This window comes from Primulina huaijiensis, chromosome 15, assembly GCF_012295235.1.
Source record: "Primulina huaijiensis isolate GDHJ02 chromosome 15, ASM1229523v2, whole genome shotgun sequence".
Lineage (NCBI taxonomy): Eukaryota > Viridiplantae > Streptophyta > Magnoliopsida > Lamiales > Gesneriaceae > Primulina > Primulina huaijiensis.
In genome coordinates this window covers 20,811,276-20,832,515 of record NC_133320.1, presented here as the reverse complement: position 1 = coordinate 20,832,515, position 21,240 = coordinate 20,811,276, and the positions used below count along the sequence as shown (strand labels likewise).

Genomic DNA, 21,240 nt, shown 5'->3' with positions numbered 1-21,240 from the left:
TTTGCACACACCCCTTCACTTGGGCTTGCATTATTTGGTTTAATTACCTTTCTGATTCGAGTTTGAGTTCGAATACATAATATTTTTTATGCCAGCAAATTAAAGAATACAATTTGCACACACCTCTTCACTTGGGCTTGCATTATTTGGTTTAATTACCTTTCTGATTTGAGTTTGAGTTCGAATACATAATATTTTTTTCAAAAAATATATTTATTCTTTCGTAATTAAATTACATGTTTATTATGTTCTATGATATATGATACCTCATGGATGAGTCCATTATCTCTGGCTCATCTTTAGCCCAAATGGAAGACATGCCCATCACGGGCTCAAGTACTCTCCTATAAATACCATGTTTGAGTGTTCATTTGGGGGATTCACTAAATTACTTTTCAGCAGCACCCTTAGCTGTTCCCCGTATATCCTCAGTCTCTGACTTGAGCGTCGGAGGGGCTACGTCGGGACACCCTCCCGGCCCCCTTTTAACGGTCTTATTCGTGATTTCATGCTCAGGACAATTTTGAAACCTGCGTCTGGACTAGTGACACTTGCTGGAATTGGACCCTAAANCGAAACCTGCGTCTGGACTAGTGATACTTGCTGGAATCGGACCCTAAATTTCTCGTGAGTATCAATATATGTAGATAATTGATTATCATATGTGATCTCACTAACCCACCAAAATTTTACGTGACATGACATTTATGCCAAGCAATGCATCCGTTCAAAAATAAGATTGAGCCATGTATCACATCATAATACAATTTAGTTACAAAAAAATTGACGTGACTAATTCTTTAGTAACAGACAAAGAAATAAATGTTAGTAATAGCACATAAAAGAAAACACATCATGTTTATGTTCAAAAAATAATGTCTCAATATCATTTGATGAAAAACATTGAATACTTGTTAAAATATTGAAAAATTTCGGTTATCAGAGGTCATGGAACTATTTCTTCAATATTTTTGAGATGTTAAAATTTGGATCATGAAGGGTTCAAGAGACGGGTCTCAGGTTTGACCAAATCTGTTTTTAACTCCACCTCGTTGTCATATCTAAATGTTGACCAAACATGAGACGTTGGATCTTGCAAGAATTGTTTTTACGTTACAATCAAATTTTCCTATCAACACATAATCATATGACAGAACTCAGAAGGTTCACTAATTTAAGATATATATCATGTTCACCTCGACTTCCAGAGTCTTATTTATAAGAAATCACATATTTATTTTGCTACTTAGAGAAATATTTTTTTGCCTTTACAGTCGTATAACATCTTTAATGGGGTTGTATCCCCCGAGGAGCACCAGAAAATAAATTAACATAATTAGCTGGTGCTTAGTTTCAATACTATTTTTATTAGCATATTTAATTTCTAACATTTCCAATGACTATCCTCCATGTAAATAAAGGTACTAAAGCAAAATTTGAGGTTACATAAATATATATTTTGGAGAGGAAATATCATACAATAAGTTTAGAAACAAATATATATTTGATCATATATCTAAAAATGGATAGCTAAAATTATATATTGGTGTTTTATGAAAAATTAAAATATTACGAAAAACCAACCACCCAAATATTATCATACAGAGTTTCTTAAATACGATTTATCATAATTTACATTATTTTGAAAATTTTCTCGGTATACATTAAAAAGTAAGACAGTAAATTATACCGTCATATTGAAAAAGTAAATTCTCTAACCTAAATGCAATAGAAGAATATAGTAATAAGGGAATGTGAACCTTTTTTTTAAAATCGTTGTTGGTTGCCTTTTCTAATTCAATGAAAAGTGAAAACCCATAGAAAATATCATTAATTAATACAATAATAAAGACTGAATTTTTATAACCAAGATTTGATACATTTAATCCAACTCTCCTCCAATCAGAATTCCCCACCCAGAGAATAATTCACCTGTCCACACCGATATATACACGCTACATACAAAGCATGGCTGCAGTTTCAGCAGCCCCACTCGCCGCCATTAACGGAGCTGAGAAAATGGCTTCTACATCACTGGCGTATTTGGAGAGCAGCAAGGTCAAAGGGACGAAGACCCTGATTTCTGAGCTGTGCCGCCAATTCTATCACCTGGGTTGGGTTTCTGGCACCGGCGGAAGCGTCGCCGTTAGAGTCCATGATGAGTCCATTCCCAAGAAACAGCAACTTATTGTCATGTCTCCTTCAGGTACAGCTTTATTTTGTGTGTGCGTATCTTTTCTTGATTATTTTGCAGCTCGAATTGATGTAGTTTTTTCGCTGGATTTTTTGGTTTAAGTGGGAGTCTTATTGAGTGAATATTGGGTGGGTGTTTTGTAGGGGTGCAGAAGGAAAGAATGGAAGTCGATGATATGTATGTGTTGTCTTCGAGTGGGTCAGTGTTGTCTGAACCATTGACAAAGCCTTGGCCTTATAAGCCTCCCAAATGCTCTGACAGCAGTCCCGTGTTTTTGAAGGTACGCTGTTTATGAAAATTAGTGGATATGTAATCTAGCTGTTAAATTATAGGTGTTAGGGGCACATATGGAACTGGATTGGGCCTAGTTTTAATTTGTTCATTCCTGTTATGTTGTTTCACATGGATGTATTTGCTCTCATATAAAAATCGAGAGACTAAAAGGAGGATTATGCCATTATAGATGGATTTATATTGCTAAAATTGTCTGAAATAAGTTCGTAAGTGGTCTTCGATTAATGTTCTTGAAATAGTCTTTTGGGGTGATCTTAATTTTCTGAGCTAACTGTGTCACTTGTGCTCTGAATCTTGTTGGGAGAGAATCAGGGCTTCATTACTATGTGAATTGACATATAATTAGGCGTGAAATTTGATCACCATGTTGAGTTTCTATCTCATGTCTGGGTATACCAAATGTAAATTAAGAGCTATGCTTTCACTTTCTTTTTTCTGAAGGCCTCTGATCGTTCTGTCTTTTTTTTTTGGGAACTACATTATGATAACACTAATATATTTTTGTAGGCACATGAAATGCGTGATGCTGGTGCTGTTATCCACAGTCATGGGATGGAGTCTTGCCTTGTAACGATGATTAATCCATTGTCAAAAGAATTTCGGGTACATATATTGAATTCTGTCAAAAAAATTTATATAAAGAAATTCCAATTATGATTTTTATCAGCTTGTGGTGGATTTTGTCAATTTACAGATTACTCATATGGAAATGATAAAGGGAATTCAAGGTCATGGTTACTACGATGAACTTGTTGTTCCAATTATTGAGAATACTGCCCATGAAAGAGAACTTACAGATTCTCTTGCTGAAGCAGTAAGGTTTCTTCCTGAATCTTTTCCATGCTACTGCATACTGCCCTTGATTGCTTGCATGATATAGTGTGTCTGGTGTGTAAATCATTACATAATTGCATGAATATTTGAAGAACAAAGCACATAGGGTGTCCTTTTTAACACAACCATGGACATTGGTTTGGTGTCTCGATAAAAAATTACGTTTTTGAAAATAAGTATGCTAGCTACTATTGGTCAGATATTAATGGTCAAAGCTTGTCTCTCTAGATGGTTTTTATAGTTATTGGATGACAATAGTCGTATGAGTGCACATATTTTGAACCATATTATCATATGTCAGAGATGTGAATCATGTGGTGCCCTGTAATTACCGGAATTTTACTTTACTTTGTTCTCCCTGCCGAGGAGTCGGGTGAGACTTAGTATCTGAATAGAAGATATAGTTCTAAAAAATATGGAAATCCTTTTACAACATGATAACTATAACAACACATAACTATCTTAAATCTAAAAATGTTGAACATAAAGTTTTCCAAGTCTTGCTCGATTTTTTATCTTTTGAGTTCTCACTTCCCGAGCTTTTACTTAATTGTGGCCTCCCAAATACTTATTTGAAACACTCATTATATGTTGGATTTGCCACCCTAGTGATCACAAGAATCAAATAACAATAATTTAATTTGAAAATAGACATACGTAATATATTTTTGAAGGGAACATAATCCGTAACAGAACAAAAAATATTTATCAACCGCACAAAATATTTAACTAAGCTTTAAACAAAAACACTAGTTAATCCAAATCTGAAAAGAGCACATATGATGCAAACGACGACTCATACAATGCCAAATCGAATACTTTTCTTCTCTTACAAGTGATTGAATCGTGAGTAGTCATCTCAGTTTATACTCATTGGAAGTATCTAAAAGCGAATAACGACTCTCTTGCCACGGATCATAATACTGCCAATGAGTCGCATATAACAGAACTAACCATGCCGTCTTGGATTCAAAATAAGCATTAACTCACAATTTGGACTGAGAATCTCCTCAATCACATGTTTTGCTCAAAATATGATTTCAATTATAACTAGAACTCTAGAAAGTTTATCTGCTGTATCAAAGTTTTCATGGTTGTCCGTCATAAAAATTCGGATTTTTTTTACTGCTACGACTTGTAATCATCTGCTTAAAAATATTTTGTGAAAAAGGTGCCAAATTTATTACAAGTGCACACCCTTCAACTTATTGTTCTTGAACTAAAAGCTTGTCCATTTCTCTGCTGGATACTGTCTTGGCACTTTGTTCATCCTAGCTCACGAACTTCTTGTAAGCGCGTTATATGATTGATATGATTTTAGTTCAACATAAGATCCTTATTTATAGACGCATAGCCCAATATAAACTTGGAATAGAGATTAGAGTCTTACTTTAATTTGGAATACAAGTGAGCCATATATGGATCATAGTGAAATCTCCACTTGGAGGGTGTACTGAAGTAGTTTGGTAATTGTCTAAAATCATTGTGAAAGAAGGGGTCAATGGCCATATCTATATTAAAGCAATATTTAAGATCTGATTTTTCAATGTACTGTGTTACTCTAATTTGAAAATATAAAGAACTCGAGTAATTAAATGTAGTGATATTGAGAGAAATGAAGATGAACGTGATTGAGCACATTTATCACAATGCATCTGTAGTTGGTCTAAATAAGGTCCTTACAAGTGTCAAGTTATGGTGAAGTTGCATTCTTTTGCAAACATTGAACACGTTTCCTTGTTTTGCAGATCAAAGCATATCCTAAAACCACTGCTGTGCTTGTTCGGAACCATGGAATATATGTATGGGGGGATTCTTGGATCAGCGCTAAAACACAGGCAAGTGTTAAATTGAATAAACATGGTGCATAGAATAATGAAAGCTACACCATGTGTTATGTGGAATAATACATGACATATGGTTCTTGACCGGCAATTGGTCATTCTATGTTCTTGCATCTCGCTAGAAGAAAAGGTTCTATACTTGTATTTCTGTTTCTAGTTAGTTTTTCTTTTGTTTCATTATACTCTGACATAAGCGATCATAATTATTTCATGATTTAACTACCAATGGTGTCTTTTGTTTCACTATACTCTGAGATTAGTGATCATAGTTATTTTAATGATTTGACTATTAATGTTTTAAACTAATATCGTGAAAGTTAGTTTTGCTGTCTTCTTCTTAATTGGCAACTTAATCTTCCAGGCTGAATGCTACCATTACCTCTTTGATGCTGCCATTAAACTCCATCAGTTAGGATTGGACTGGTCTACTCCATCTCATGGTCCCATTCGCCATTTGAATGGAGTCATGGGAAGCCATCGAAATGCAAAAATATCTGCAAAGGCTGGCACCCTTACTTTAAATAATGGGATTGAGCCGTCAAGAGTAAGTTTCAAGTCATTGTTTGTTGTGCAAAACTTTGTCTTTAGCTTTGTATATGTTTCAATAGCTTAATTCAATTTTTTGCAGCGTTGCATTGTACTTGACATAGAAGGAACCACTACTCCCATATCATTCGTCACAGATGTTCTCTTTCCATATGCTCGTGATAATGTGGGGAGGCATTTGGAACTAACATACGACACTGCTGAAACTCAAGACGATATTAAGCTGTTACAAGCTCAAGTAAGTCAATCATTTTGGGAGTCTTTATGTGTAAGCATATTGACTGGGTTGTGCTTTTGATGTCTTATGGCAACATATTTAATGGCGAGGTTTTAAAATTCGCTAGGTGCTAGTCGGACATCAGCTTAGGTTAGTTTGATTACACGGTATCAACATAATAAATCACATACTGTAAATACAACACAATAACATCAAGTTTAAAATGAGTTCAAAATTACACAACTAATAGAATACTCTCAATGGCTTCTTTGATTTTGCGATGAGAAATATTATTACCAATTTACTCCACTTCTTCTTCTCCATAATTTTCAACATGTTCTTCATCAGCCACAAATTCAATATAATCGTTGTGATCTTTTTTTTTCTTCGGATGCAAAATCATAGTCGTGAAGATATCTCACTCTAGAGTTTTTTCGGGGTTGTAGATTTTCATCTACTCTAGTTGCTTCATCAACTATTTTCCAAGTAAGCTTTGAACCTGGTTCAACTTCATCTTCTTCCCCTCCATCCCCAATTCAACTTTGTGCATTTGAAGCACCTTTTGCAAGAAGGACATCCGCAGCGCTTAGGAAGCATAGGCCAATTAGTCGACGCCTGCGGTCTGCTGACGTCTTGCACGTATACGGCGCCTAGGCCAAATTTTAGAACACAGTTTAATGGGTTTTCTAGTAATTTTTCCATTCCACAAAAACAGTTTGCTTTGACTTCCTAGTCAATCAAGAAGAGAAATATAAAACATTTTGGAACGCAACTCTTTCAACTTATTGGTATTTTTGGTGCATTACTTTTGTGAGTAATGATACGTATAATTGGATTTACATATTAGAAAAATAAAATCACATTTGGTAGAGTCGAGATTATGATACATTTATGACAAAAAAAGTAGAATTTTATGTGATATGATTGAGATTGAAACGAATATGTCATAATGATTTTGTTATGTTATTGTTGGAAATATCTCCCCCACCATGTTTGTCCAAGATAATTTCTTCTATCTATGTAATGAGGTCATGATTGTTTTAAAATTAAGAGAAAAATTACAATAAGCGTTTAGCCCTCTTGAGTCTTGTCATTTTCCCATGTGTGTGGGTTATATGATAGAACCGCTCGATTATTGTTTTGTCTCATATCTATTCACTATATTATTGTTATCATTTATTAAAAACAGAAGAAACAGAAAAACACACGAAATAGAAAAATACAAGAAAAGTGTGGTAAATATGCTTTAAGGAAAATATGAAGTTTCATCCACAGCTAGTCATGTCAGATGCCAAGTCTGTCCCAAATATTTTTGAGGCTGAACAACCATGACAAGTAGAAGTTATTGCACGTGCATCTTAAAATCCCAGTCCTTGTGAATGTCTGTTGGTGATTCCTGTCCGTACTCTCAGTTGACCTATGACTTTTTTTACTGCTGACTGAGCTTGTTCTCAAGGACTCATGAAATGCATTTAGAAGTTTTTGCATAATAATATAATTCCTCGAGAAATTCTTTCTTATTCTGATATGTTGCTTTTTTTATGGAATTTTTTGAATCAGGTAAGTGAAGATCTAGAAAATGGTGTGCTTGGTGCGATTCCCATCCCATCTGATGGTGAAAAAGACGATGTAATTAGGGCTTTGGTCGCTAATGTTGAGGCAATGATCAAAGCTGACAGGAAAATAACTTCCTTGAAACAATTACAAGTAAGATAAATATGATCTCTTTCATATGATCTTTTTTATTGGCATTTCTCTAAGTCTCTCAGAAAGAATGATGTCGAGTCTTTTGATACCAATGGTTTGATTTATCCTCGTTAAGGGTCATATATGGCAAACTGGATTTCAAAATAATGAGATAGAGGGAATCGTTTTTGATGATGTACCTGAGGCTCTGGAAAAATGGCATGCTCTTGGAATTAAGGTTATTCTCCATTCCAGCCTACTTCTAATGCATTGCATTTCTATTTTCAGTACAATAGCTGAATGTTGCCTCTTCTAGTCAACAAATATATCGAACACCTTTTTTTATGAACGTACATAAAATGTTGGGAAATAACATCTAGCTCACCTGAGGTATATTCAAATGACACAAAAATTGCCAACAAAAATCAAGTGTGGTTTTGCTTCCATATGTGGTTTAAAATATTGTATAATAAAACTACAGAACATTGACTTCTGCCTCCTCTCCTGCAAAAGTACCAAAATGCTTAAACCTAATTTCTAAATTTTCTCAGCGTACTTTCCCTTTATATTTGTGATAAATTGACGGGAAATGTTGTAAAGGAGCTTAAAATGGTCTGAAATTTTTCAATACTTTCTTAAATGATTTATCTTGATTCTTCTATTGAGTTGTTTATCTGATGAAGTGAAACATAACAGAGAACTAGCATTAAGGTACACATGTTGCAAGTGTACAATATATTAATATTTTTTTATGAATAATATTTTTTTATTTTTAAATAATTAGTTTAATTATGAATTTTTATATCTAGAATGATAGATAAACACATTGAAATTTAGCTTATCTTGTTTATAGGAGTTAGTTGAGAAAAAATGTTACTTTTTTATTTAGAAATATGCTAAAATTAATGATAAGAATATGGAATGAAATTTAATTATCAAATATAATATTTGGTTATAATTGGAAAAAAATTTGGTGTCCCATATCATACCGAAAGTAGTTAGTCTAATAGGCTCAACTATTGTAATCTGGTATAGATATAATACGTGCTGCAATGGTGTATTAGCGAATTCGACTCATTCACTACGAATCATGTATGGTTATTTTCCCTCAGCCTGGAACATGTCATATAGCCCATAGGGATGGAAACAAGTTTGTGCCACAGGTTTAGATAGAATGCCATTGATCACATGCTTACTTTGTATCATATTGGTAATCCTTGCCTCTATTTATAGATGCAGAGTACCATGTCATTTTGGAATAAAAATCTTCTATGTCAGGGAATGGAATTTATTGTAACCAAGAATTTCGTTATCAATATAATTCTCATTATATCTGAATTTGTTTTCTGATAAGAATTTGATTCCTGTGTTTTGTGCATGTGTCGGTCATGACAGTTGGTTTACATTTACTCGTGTCCTTTTATACACCTTTACCGATATTCTTCTTTGTACAAGATGCCTTGATTCTCAGTTCGGTCTAAGTTCTGTGTTTCCGATTGTCTTCTCACATTTTATCAATTTGAATAGTCTTCTGACCTCAGATCATATTTCAGATTATTCACTATGGTTCTGTCGAGCTCATGATTGCTTGTGTTTACGACTGCTTGCTTGCATTTCTGACCTACAAATTTTTCTTGTTTATCTTTTTTTCTTTCGTCCATTAGGTATATATATATTCCAGTGGAAGCAGACTGGCACAAAGGCTCCTGTTTGGTAACACAACTTATGGTGATCTCAGAAAGTACTTGTCTGGATTTTTCGATACTACAGTGGGGTGAGCTTCGTACTTGCAAAAGAATGCTCGTTCCTGGAAATGTTTGTGTTTCACTTTTCATTCTTGATATATCATAATAAAATGAAAATTTTCTCTGTTTTGTTTGCAGTAATAAGAAAGAAACTAAAAGCTATATTGAAATCACTCAATCTTTGGGGGTTGATAATCCATCAGAGATATTATTCATTACTGATGTCTATCAAGAAGCTACCGCAGCAAATGCAGCAGGTACGCTTTCGCTGTATCTTTCCATGTCCTTGCATCTTCCGTGAAACTACAAACTTGAGATTGTAATATCCCCTACTACATGGGATTGTGTGAGTGTTTTGAATGATTTTATGAGATTAGCCAATTTATTTTTCTAGCAATTTGGGTCAATCATTTTTATAAATTAAGGGTGGGTACATGATAATTGGTAGCAGAGTGAGTTCAGGGTGGACCTGGGATGTGACAGAAATCAGATAAATTTAAAATTTCAAATATTATTTCTATGAAGTTCAATTGGAAGTTTGTTTGTTTGTTTGTTTTATTAGATTATATGTTTAATGTCAAACAAGATCTTCAAACAACCTCATGAACCATATATGAATCCAAATCCAAACCTTTTATGACCTATAAAGATTTATAGTCCTCGGGTTCCCAAAATCCCTACAGCCTCTCTTTCGGTCCCCCTCCATCATATTGTTTTCAATGGAATATTGTGAACATACAATATTTATCTAAGTTTATCTTTCGATATACTCGTTTTCCAGGTTTGGAAGTGATCATTTCGGTTCGACCCGGAAACGGACCTTTACCAGAGAATCATGGCTTCAAGACCATCCAGTCATTTTCAGAAATATAAGAGAGAGTATAGTGTGTCACGTAGACCTTTGACATATCATAAAATGAAAATAAAGCTGAGATATTTCCAGAGAGTTTAAAAATGGGTTTCTTGGGATGTTTGGTTTTCCCTTTAATTCTTCATGTGATCTAATTGTCGAAGTATATAAATGGATGTACACTCATTTTCTCTATCCTTCTGCGCCTCAAATTGGCCAAACTTACATAGAATTTTCGTCAAGAAGTTGCAAATATTATAATAATTTTCGAAGCGTCGCCATGGTTCTTGGTTATTCTTGTTGATAAGTCTTTTTCAAGCTTAAGCTTGAGAAGTGTCAAACGGATGGTTCAGAGTTCGACCATTGAATTTTTTTGGGCTAGATTTGGATTCACGTAGGACATAAATGAGTCAAGTCGAGTTTTATACAACTAGAGGTATACTCGATCAAGTAATCAGGTCTAAGCACGAGCTCAACTCGTACATGTTTTGAGTTATTCGAGTTTGTGTTTGAAAAACTGAAAAATTCAAAAGTTTTTTCAACATATCCACAAAAAAGTTTATATTATATGTTGACAAATGTTATATTCTCTAAATAAAAATGGTTTATATAATTATTCGAATAGTTCGTTAACTACACACGTAAAAACAATTAAATCTTGACTCAAGTAAAGACTCGGGTCAAAGCAAGTTTCAGTAAGTTTTGATTATTGGTCATTCCTTCCATCTATAACTAAACCTTCATTTTCAAAGTGTATCATCTTTAGAAGAAGATGCAGAAAATTACGACAAGGAAGAATACGTACTCGATTCGCCTCTCGCAGGCAACCAATTAAGCAAAAGGAGTAGATTCTTGATTGCATCAAGCATCAAGGTCTTGAAGAAAGATGCGAGCTGTGACGCGAAAACTAACCCTAACATGTGTGACGGGGTGTCAGCCAACAAAGGGACCGGCCTTCTTTATTGCTGTATGAAACATTGCCGGAATGTGCTCAGTGACTGGAATAACTGTGGGGCGTGTGGCCGAAAATGCCAGCAGTGGGAGCGGTGGAGCTGAGCTTGCACCGACGTGATGACGAACACGAACAATCGCGGAAAATGCAACTAGAAGTGCTCGGGTGGTTATTACATGTGATTATGGTGTGTGTGGGTATGCAAGCGTTTGGATCGATGAATTTAGCAATAAATTTCAAATTTGAACCAGTTTTTTTTTTTTTTTTTTTGAATAACCGACGTGAATTTCAACATGTGGAATCATTTCAAACTCTCCCTTCAAATATTTTCTCGAATTCAAATCCTTCAATCTAAACACAAACTTAATCTATGCGCATCGAATAACATTTGTTATGTATCTCAAATAAGTCTTTTAAGTACTGCATGGTCCCAGATGGCCATGTATTTTGAAGTCTTCCAATGGCTATTAACACACCCGATGGGGTGGAGTCTTTCTTGTATCTTTGGTTTTCATGCAATAAAAATCTATGCACTGAATTTTTATATGCTAAATGGGATGATATTCTCCCCACATAATGTGGTAAGATATGGAAAATTGGATGGTTTAACTGAGGAGTGTGGCCAGTTCGAGACAACAGGTCTCCCAAATAGTATAAAAAGAAATAAAGATGGAAAAGAATTTACAGAACTATTATTCAAGAAGATTGACAAAGCAGTTACAACATAAAGCATAAACCCCCTTGTTACTTCCTACTCATTCTTTTATATACTCTTGTTTGGCACTATCACCCGTGGTGGAACCAGGATTCATAAGGAACCAGGACTGGCTTCATCTGTATTAGACAATAATAAGTTCAGTTAAAATCAAACCGAATTTTCTAAAATCGAATTAACCGAACTTTTTTCGACAAACCGAACCGACCGAACTTTACTACGAAAACTTAACAAACAAAATCGAAAAAATCGATTATTTCGGCAAGTAACACAATCAACCGAAAGTTTAGAAATTTTTTTTAAAAATAATCATGTTTTAAATAAAAAAAAGTGCAATATAAAAATTAGATTAAATAAATTTAAATTTTATTTATTAAATTTTTAATTATAATACTATTGTCTAATAAATTTTATTAGAAATTGTAATATTTATATTCTTATAAACTTTGTTAGAAAATTTTATAATATTAATTTTATTTATAAAAGTTTAGTTTGTTAGATTAACCGAAGTTTTATATTGAAAACTGAAATCGAAGCAAACTAATCTACATTTTAAAAAATTTAAACCGAACTTCCAAATAAACTGAATGTAGGACCAAACGTTTGCCACTTTACCAAAAACTATAGTTGATGCTAATGGTACAACTCAAATATTTTAAATTGCACAGCAGCCCAAGCGTCATGGTTCGATCACTCTAGCTAGTAGGAACAATTATTGCACCTCAACACCGAACATAATTTTTAAATTAATTCATTTCGGCATGTTGTTTTGGTTGAAACCGATATTTTGTTCACTCATATACTGTGATTGATGTTTGCCCGTTAAATGTTGATATATGCTCTTTTGGTTTAAAAATAACTTGACAGTTTTTATTTTCTTCATTCCCCGAGTTACTTAACTAGAAAAATTCCATATTCCCAAAATTTTACAACAAATAATTATTTTTCAAATTTCACACTATTCAATTTTCGGTATTATAAATAGAAAAATCACAAAACAACTCAATAATAATTACATATCAATCATCATCAAACATTTCAACGAATTGATTATCATTCCAAAAATCTATGTAAAAATTCAAATTCTAAAATTCATATACATCATAAGATAATATTATTACAACTCGAACAATCACAACTAAATATTCAATATAATTTTAGAGTAGTTGAATTTTTATCTCAAAGTTACATAATTTCAGAACATACAACAATAAAACAACCAATACACCGTAATGAATTATGATACGTGGGAGTTTTTTTATTTTTTATTTTTAAACATGAGATTAAAAAAATAAAAAAATTTGTTCTATTTTTAATATGGGCTGAAAACGTTTAAAATTTAAAAATACTAACTTTTTTTTTTTAAAAAAATAATAAGTGGGGCTGGAGCTCACCCTAGCCCAAGGGTGGCTCCGCCCCTGACTACCACCAACTAACTATGGGTAACAAATTTCTATGTCTTCTTTCGTCGTAAAATAATAAATTTTCTCGTAGAATATGTGTGATCAACATAATCCAATGATTTCAAAACGATGAAAAGAAGAAATCTAAATGTAACATATAATATATGAGACAACAATCATTTGTGTGCAGCAATGTAGTCTTGTATATTCGAAAGTGTCTGAATTGATAGTGTAGATGACGTTTGACAAATGGTCATATGTATTCGATTCTCTTTGTCAACAATTTCTTTGACGAACATATTGTATATGAATTACTCAGTGTCGTTTACGTTATTAATGTATAGTTAGTCGTGTGCTATTTCAAGTGGCATATGATTGGGCTTAAGAATTATAAAGCCCAAATCCTGAATGACCCAAGCCCAATGAGAATGCAACGTGTGCTAAAATCCTCAGATCACCTCATCCAAAATCGTCTGCACTGCACCACTCTCTTCAGATCCTTCAACGACTGTCTCACAGTCACACACCCATACTGTGTGTATCCACATGCCTGGTGTGATGGAAACCCTAACTATACCTCGCGCATCCTCTATTCCGTCGTCTTCCTTGCCTCCGCCGGCGGGTCCAACCCGCTCTTGCCAGGATTCTGTAAAATTTTCCGCGTTCAGAGGACTCAAGAGTCATTCAGCTCACTCATTGGCGTCGGAGCGTTTGCCCCCCAAGCTTGCTCGCCGTGGGAATCGTATCGTCTGTGAGGCGCAGGAGACAGTTGTCGAAGGTTCGGCTTACTATGTTATTCGCGCGAAATATACATCTTTTGAAATATAGTGTGCCAATTTTACTGGAAGTAGCTGTTTAATGACTGTGCACTTTAGCATGAAATTTACCATTTTTCTGCTGGAAATTTAGTAAAAAGAGAGAGATATGCTTTGGCTTTCCTAAAGATGTAAAAAATAAATAGCACATTAGTAATTTATTGCTGTTGTTTTCTATTCCAAAGTTCGTATTGGTGTTTTCACGTTCTTGAATCATGCTTCTTAGGTTTTATCTGTTGCTTTAAGAAATGCACTTCAGGAGTTACGCTGCCCACAAGCATGGTTTGAACTATGCTTGAACAGGGGAGCTAAAGTGATAGCTGAAAATCTGTCTTCAGAGCAGCCTTCTCAAAGGCGCCGCCCGATTTTTAGAAAACTATGTTTTAGAAAAGCGATGTATGTGAGTTTTGTTACATTTGTTACATTAATATATATATATATATATATATATATATATTTTGAAGATGATTTGCATATTACTCCAGCAATTTGTATTGGATGAAAAAGACAAATATGTCATGAATTTTGAGATTGAATCCAATGCATAGAAATTATTTAAAAAATTTGGAGATAGAACGAGGAGAATTATATGCTAAATAACCGTCCAGGCGACCGTGCTTAGGCGGTGGGTAGGCACGGGCAGAGGCACATGTGCAAATACCCGGGCGTCCAATTTTTTTTTTGAAAAATTTATATGTAAATTTTGCATAATTTTGGAATAATATGATATTAGCCCGGGTAGATTAATTTAAAATAGTAAAAAATTCTAGAGTTTAAAATTATAGTTCGGGCATAGCCATATTTCTGGCTCCGCCACTGTGGTAAGGGGCGTTCGCTTAGGGCCTATCGTTTTTCAAAACACTGTTTTAGAGCGTACATATATACGTTTGTTGTCATCAGATGGCATTTTAACGTTGGTGATCCAGAAAAAAAACATCAAAAGGGAAACCATTTCCAAATTCTTTCCGTATTAGGCAATCAAAAGAGAGAATAACAATTGATATAAACACGTCCCGACTCCAACCCTTCGTCGCTGGCATTTATCCTTTTGTTGCTTTGTTTTTGTTGCATTTCATCAATGTCCATTATTTTCCATTGTCGATTAAGTCTAATTCTAGGACAAATCTGCTGATACCAGTTGATGTAGCGGTGCATGTTGATGGATGATCATATGATTCTGGTTTTTCTATGTGTGAAAATACCAAAATATAAATTTCGAGTCTTTTTCCTTCCTTGACATAAATGAAGAATCTCATTAGAGCGCAGTTACATGCTTTTATGTGAGTTTCAACTTGTGTCAGCAAGCATTTCAGCCTGGTGATGTCAAGCATCAATCACAACTATGATTTATAACTCCATTGTGAATAATCTGCAGTGGCTGCTGTTACTGATTCCAATTGGAAATCCCTTGTACTCGACAGTGATTTACCGGTTCTGGTTGAGTTTTGGGCACCATGGTGTGGACCATGCGGCATGATCCACCCCACTATTGATAAACTTGCCAAGGTATATGATGGAAAGCTTAAATGCTTCAAGGTTAACACCGATGTCAGCCCTTCAATCGCCACCCGATATGGTATCCGAAGCATTCCAACCGTTATCATTTACAAGAATGGGGAGGAGAAAGATACAATCATCGGTGCAGTTCCAGAATCGGCACTAGTTACATCCATTGAAAAATTCATGTAGATTGGTCGGTGTGTAAATATGTTTTCCTGAAACCAAACTCTCATCTACTTGGTTTATTTTTACCTTGCTGAATCTTACGTTCCAAAATATTGTTTGATTCCCCTTTGTCTTCTCCGTGGATGAAAGATGAAAATGTTTATAACAAATTTGGGGGTAATTTTTTACATGCATCTCTAATCTTATACAAATGAATAATAGAATCAACTATTCTTTTCGAACATGAGATATATTTAGTGATTTTGGTCATTTATGTTGTCAATTTTCTGTCTTGGTCTGTTATTTTTGTTTTTTCTATATGACATTAATGCGACACTGACATATATAGTATCAATGTCACATCAGAGTTTAAAAAAAAAAAACTAAAATTATCAAAAATGAAAAATATAATATTAAATTGAAATTTGATAAGATTGGCGAACCAAAATTATAATTTTCCAAAGAAGGTATTGATGTAGGACTGCTCATCACGTCCATGAGTGTTTTGTTTTTTGAAACTAAATTATTCGGAGTGTCGTGTTGCTAACAATCAGGTCTAAAACTATAATTTTCAGAAAATATAGGATAAATGAATGATAAAAGAAGGGACCACTATGCAATTAAGACTGTCCCTTTTCATGAATCACATTTGTCCGTTGACAGTTCACCTAAATTTTCATTCTCAGCTGATTCTGTGCTTCCTCTCTCCACAGATTTGATGACGATCCATTGCTTCAGCTGTTTCTCTCTCTAGTTTTCTCGTTCGATCGATATTTCAAGGTACAATCTCTCTTTTTTTGGATTTCCTCGTTTGTGTTCGTGAAATTTTATGCGGTTTGTTCTTTATTTTATTATTTAAATTTTTGTTCGAATTTCATGTCTTTCTTGTGGTTTTTATACATTGTAGCGTTGTTTCTGTACTTGTTTCAAAAGATCTAAGGCATTTTGTGGCTGCAGTTTTCTTTATTTTTCGTTTTGAAGAAGTTTTTTGGCTAAATTTTGGAATTAGAGGTGGGTTTGTTGGTTATTTTTGGTTCTTTTCGTTCAGTTTATGAATTTCTTTTATTTTTCTGTTTTGTTGTTCCTCTAGTAAAAAATATTTCTGCTTTATCTTGTCGATTCCTATATCTTGACCAAAGAAAATTGCAGTTTACGGTTGCATATTCATACATACCTTTTCCATCTCTAACAAGGTGTCTTAGATTCGCCGTTTGGTTTAATCTCCTTTGTCATGCTTCGATTTTGAGTTCTGGATTTTAACTTTTGCGAAAAACCATGGTAAAGATTTTAAGATTCTTGGATTCGTATTAAGACTAATTATTAATATAGCTCAGCAAAGCTATGAAATCATTGGTTTTCACGTCTTCAGAAACTAACAAAATAGCCATATGTCCACCTCTTACGGCTGAATATAATAGTTTGATGGGAGTTTGGTTATACTTATATTCATGAATTATGATAAGCTGATCTTTTGAAACGAAGTTTTGTTGCTAGTGTGTAAAAAGATTTGTTGGATTCTAGTTTAAGATTCTTATTTATTTTATTTAGTTGAATTTTTGGAATGAATGAAGGGTGTAGAGTTCATTGGAGTTCTAAGGTTGCAAGTGCTTTTTAACAAATTAAAACAAAAAGCATAACAAATTTTAAAAAATAAAGTAGATGGGGAAATTTTTTAAATACTGCAAAAAGCTGATGAGAACTATGACATCAAAGTCGCATAATTAACCCCGAAAAAACAATATTTTTAAAAAATTAGAGAAGTTGTGATCCCCCTATGACAGCTTTAAGAGGCTGTCATCGACACGTTATCTTTCTCAAAAAAAATTTTTTAGTTATAAGTTCTAAAAAAAGTTGGGATGCTATATGAAAAGGCGATCCGAGGGACTGCCGATTTTAGACAGTTACTTAGATCTGTCCAGTTATTTTGTACAATATTGTTTTTGGTGTCTCATACTCGCATCACAAAATAATTCCTTCTCCTGTGCCAAACTTTGCAGAGTTTGGTCTCTCTTTATGTAGCTACCATGGCTTTTCAACAAATCTGTGATACCTCTGACACGCATTTTGGTTCCGAGGGGGATTTGTCTCTTAATCAAAAAAGGAATTCTGTATCTCCAACAGTGACCACAGAAAATGTGACTGGATGTTTTGATTGCAACATATGTTTCGAATCATCACGTGAACCAGTTGTCACCCTTTGTGGCCATCTCTATTGTTGGCCGTGCATCTATGAATGGCTTCAGGTTCAAACCCCCTCGGTAGACACAGACAAGCAGCCGAAATGCCCCGTTTGTAAGGCTTACATCTCTTCTTCCTCATTGGTACCCCTCTATGGCCGTGGCTCATCATCATCCGAGCCTGAACCCAAGAAACCCCAAATGGATGCTGTCATACCCAACAGACCCCCGGCACTTGGGACGAATGCTCTAGTTTCTGCTCCAATAACCATGGTTCCTGATTCTAATCAGCAGCAGCATCCACAGCATCAAGCATTCCATCACCAGCAATACTTTCCCCACCCTATCAGCAATTACACTTCAATGGCCCCTACTCTTGATGGCTCTATTACAAGCGGTTTCTCCAGTCCAACTGTCAATATGGTTGGTGAATTGGTATTTGCTACAATGTTCAGGGCCTCGGATACAAATTTGTTCGCCTATCCTCATTCCAATTCTTACTCACTTTATGGAAACAGCAGCCCGCGGCTAAGAAGTCAAGAAATGCAATTGGACAAATCACTTAACAGGGTAACCATCTTTCTTTTCTGCTGCTTTGCGCTCTGCCTGATTTTGTTTTAGTTTTCGCTGGTGATTGATTATATATAGCTGTGAGTGTATTGTGCGTGCTACTGGAAGCCAGTCAGAGATAGATTAATTATATTAAAATTTACCGAATTGTTGTCTTTGGAATGAGATTGACTGAGATGTTACCTTCCAGAACATGATATTCTTTAAATGCAGTAGTGCTATGATTTTGGATTTTTGATTTTGGAACAACGTTTTCCTGTGTATAATGATATATATTCTATGGAAGCTGTGTCTGAGTTATAGTTTGTATTGATCTCTCGCCTTTAAAAACTATTTTCCGTATCTTCTTCATCATGCAAATCAAAAAGAGGGATGTGTGATTCACTAGAGTAGAACTTGTCTCCGGTTCACACAACTATCGATGTAGCCCAGATTAAGAAGTCTCTCCTCTTGCTTTTAAATGTCGAGTGAAATGCATTTTGGCCCAGTGGCACCAGCAATCCTGTCTAAGGAACGAGGTATCGCGTTCGAGACACCGACACCAAGTTATAATTCCCTCCCCAAAATATCAACTAAAAAAGAAAACTCAATGTCCTCCAATAATGTCACCTTTTGACCTTCTTCTCGCCTAACATCGATTAAAAGGTATATATCTATATCTCTATCTATAAGTCTAGTTCTCAGCGATATATTCAAAAATCATAGAGGTAAATGATTAATGACACGAAATTATCGCAAAAAATAACGAATTTTGAAAATAACAAAATCATCTTACTCAAATAATTATTAACAAAAAATATTTCCTAAACTTTTTAAAATTCTAGTATAGTTTCCTAACTTGATATTAAAAAAAATTATTAAAACACGAGAAAATCAATTTTAGCATAAAAACTGCGACTTGACTGCATGCAAATAAACTAGCTTGGTAGATTATTCATGAGAAATAATATAAATATTTTATTATTCTCAATTCCCCTTTATAAGTCACCGCCTATCCAACCGTCAACTAACCCTAATGTGTATGTATATATATATATATATTATATAACGAACAAATAATAATTGAAATAACATTTTGATTTTTAAAACCAAAAAATGGATACGACTCTATATAATTAAAATCAACTATCATTTCCTATTTAGGAGGAAATTGTAATTTTGATTATATATGTATGGTTGTTTTCGATTTTGATCTTTTATATTATGAATTTCAGTGTTAATCTTGTGTATTTCATTGAAAGTGTTTATTTAACATTACATACATCAGCGTTGCATGAGTGTAATCAAAAAAAAAATACTAAAATTGTCACACACAAAAAAAATAACAAACTAAAACTGAAATTTGACAAGCACAGTAGACTAAAAATCGCAAAAAAATAAATATACAAACCAAAAATACGATTTCTCGTTTATTTAATTATAAGGTATTGCCCTCCTAAAATTATATTATACTTCTAAATCTTCACTATCGAAGAAAAATTCATTGGCTAAACTATATTTTTGAGATATTATTATTTAAAGAAAATAAAAAGTAGTATTGAATGATTGGTTGAGTTACAAAAAAATCACCGACAAACACATGAAAATGGCCCTCACATGCTCGTGTACCCTTCCGTACATACCCAAACTTCTTTTCAAAACGCGTTGTGAGAAATCAAAAACATGTTTGCATTAAATAAGAAATATTGCATTCATATTCGATATTATGTAAAATTAATATCGAAAATTAAGAGTAAAAAATCGTGTTTATATAACTTTCCCATAACGAAAATAATAATCACGCTTTCAATCAAGTCATTGAGCAAGTAAGCTTTGAGTATGACCATCACAAAGTGAGGATGAAATAATTGAGTAATCGCGTATAGGGATTTTTAGATTCGGTGATGGAAGTCGATCGGTCTAACAGTATTCTACTCATACATGACTAGAATATCCTATTAAATTGTAATATATATATATGTGTGTGTATTTATACACACACATATATTTATTTATTTATATTAAATAAAGCTAATTCTTTTGTTGAATGATGGTAGTTGAATGTAATGGAGAAAATTATTAGTATAGAGCTTTGTGTTATTTTTGTGGGATAATAGTGTTGGGATAGACTATTTCTAACATTTTGTTATTTCTATGTGATGTGTAGTTTTGCTAATTTTATCTATAATTTTTTTTCTTATATTAAGAAATAGGTAAATATGTATAGATTCATCCAAATAATTCAAAATTGAAAAAATATAACTGTAGGTAGTAATTATAAGATATTTGGATAAGGTATTTATATTTGTTCCTTTGACGGGGTATTAGAATGAAAATGAAGGTGAATCTAATAAATGAAGATGTGGACGGACGATATGAAATCTTATCTAAATCTGACTTATTGTTCATCCCTTCGTTTTAAAGGTATTCTCGAGGAATACAGTTTAAATTTCACAAGTATCGTGTATAAGATAATTTTGTTATAAGAATAAAAAAAAAATTTTGAATTCCTCTAGCTAGGTCTTGCCTCCATTTCAATATTTTTCCCAAACTAGCTAGTAACATTATTTTCAAATAGCATTGAAAATTTCTAACGTGACGGATATTTCGGATTCTTTGTTCATTCACAGATAAACTTAAACAGTTAGGCTAGCTAGTTAATATTCGAACATTGACGTTAGTACTACAAACACTAAGCTGATTCGTGACTTTGATATTTTTAAATTTCAACAAATTAATAATGTGAACAAGATC

General features: G+C 33.8%; 3 protein-coding genes across 3 annotated transcripts; all 3 read left to right on the top strand.

Moving 5' to 3' along the window:
- The first annotated feature begins 1,888 nt into the window (after positions 1-1,888).
- Positions 1,889-10,405, top strand: LOC140959839 (probable bifunctional methylthioribulose-1-phosphate dehydratase/enolase-phosphatase E1 1). Its single transcript, XM_073417872.1, has 12 exons — positions 1,889-2,206; positions 2,338-2,474; positions 2,996-3,091; positions 3,183-3,302; positions 5,071-5,160; positions 5,528-5,710; positions 5,795-5,950; positions 7,490-7,636; positions 7,752-7,853; positions 9,280-9,389; positions 9,499-9,617; positions 10,142-10,405. The coding sequence occupies exons 1-12, from the start codon at positions 1,969-1,971 to the stop codon at positions 10,231-10,233; spliced, it is 1,590 nt and encodes a 529-aa protein (XP_073273973.1). The 5' UTR covers positions 1,889-1,968; the 3' UTR covers positions 10,234-10,405.
- Positions 10,406-13,734: 3,329 nt separating this feature from the next.
- Positions 13,735-15,948, top strand: LOC140959717 (uncharacterized). Its single transcript, XM_073417704.1, has 2 exons — positions 13,735-14,058; positions 15,471-15,948. Exons 1-2 carry the CDS (start codon positions 13,827-13,829, stop codon positions 15,782-15,784), a joined length of 546 nt encoding a protein of 181 aa, XP_073273805.1. The 5' UTR covers positions 13,735-13,826; the 3' UTR covers positions 15,785-15,948.
- Positions 15,949-16,381: 433 nt separating this feature from the next.
- LOC140958222 (E3 ubiquitin-protein ligase RMA1H1-like) lies at positions 16,382-18,745 on the top strand. Its single transcript, XM_073415600.1, has 2 exons — positions 16,382-16,540; positions 17,758-18,745. The coding sequence occupies exon 2, from the start codon at positions 17,785-17,787 to the stop codon at positions 18,556-18,558; it is 774 nt and encodes a 257-aa protein (XP_073271701.1). The 5' UTR covers positions 16,382-16,540; positions 17,758-17,784; the 3' UTR covers positions 18,559-18,745.
- Positions 18,746-21,240: the final 2,495 nt, after the last annotated feature.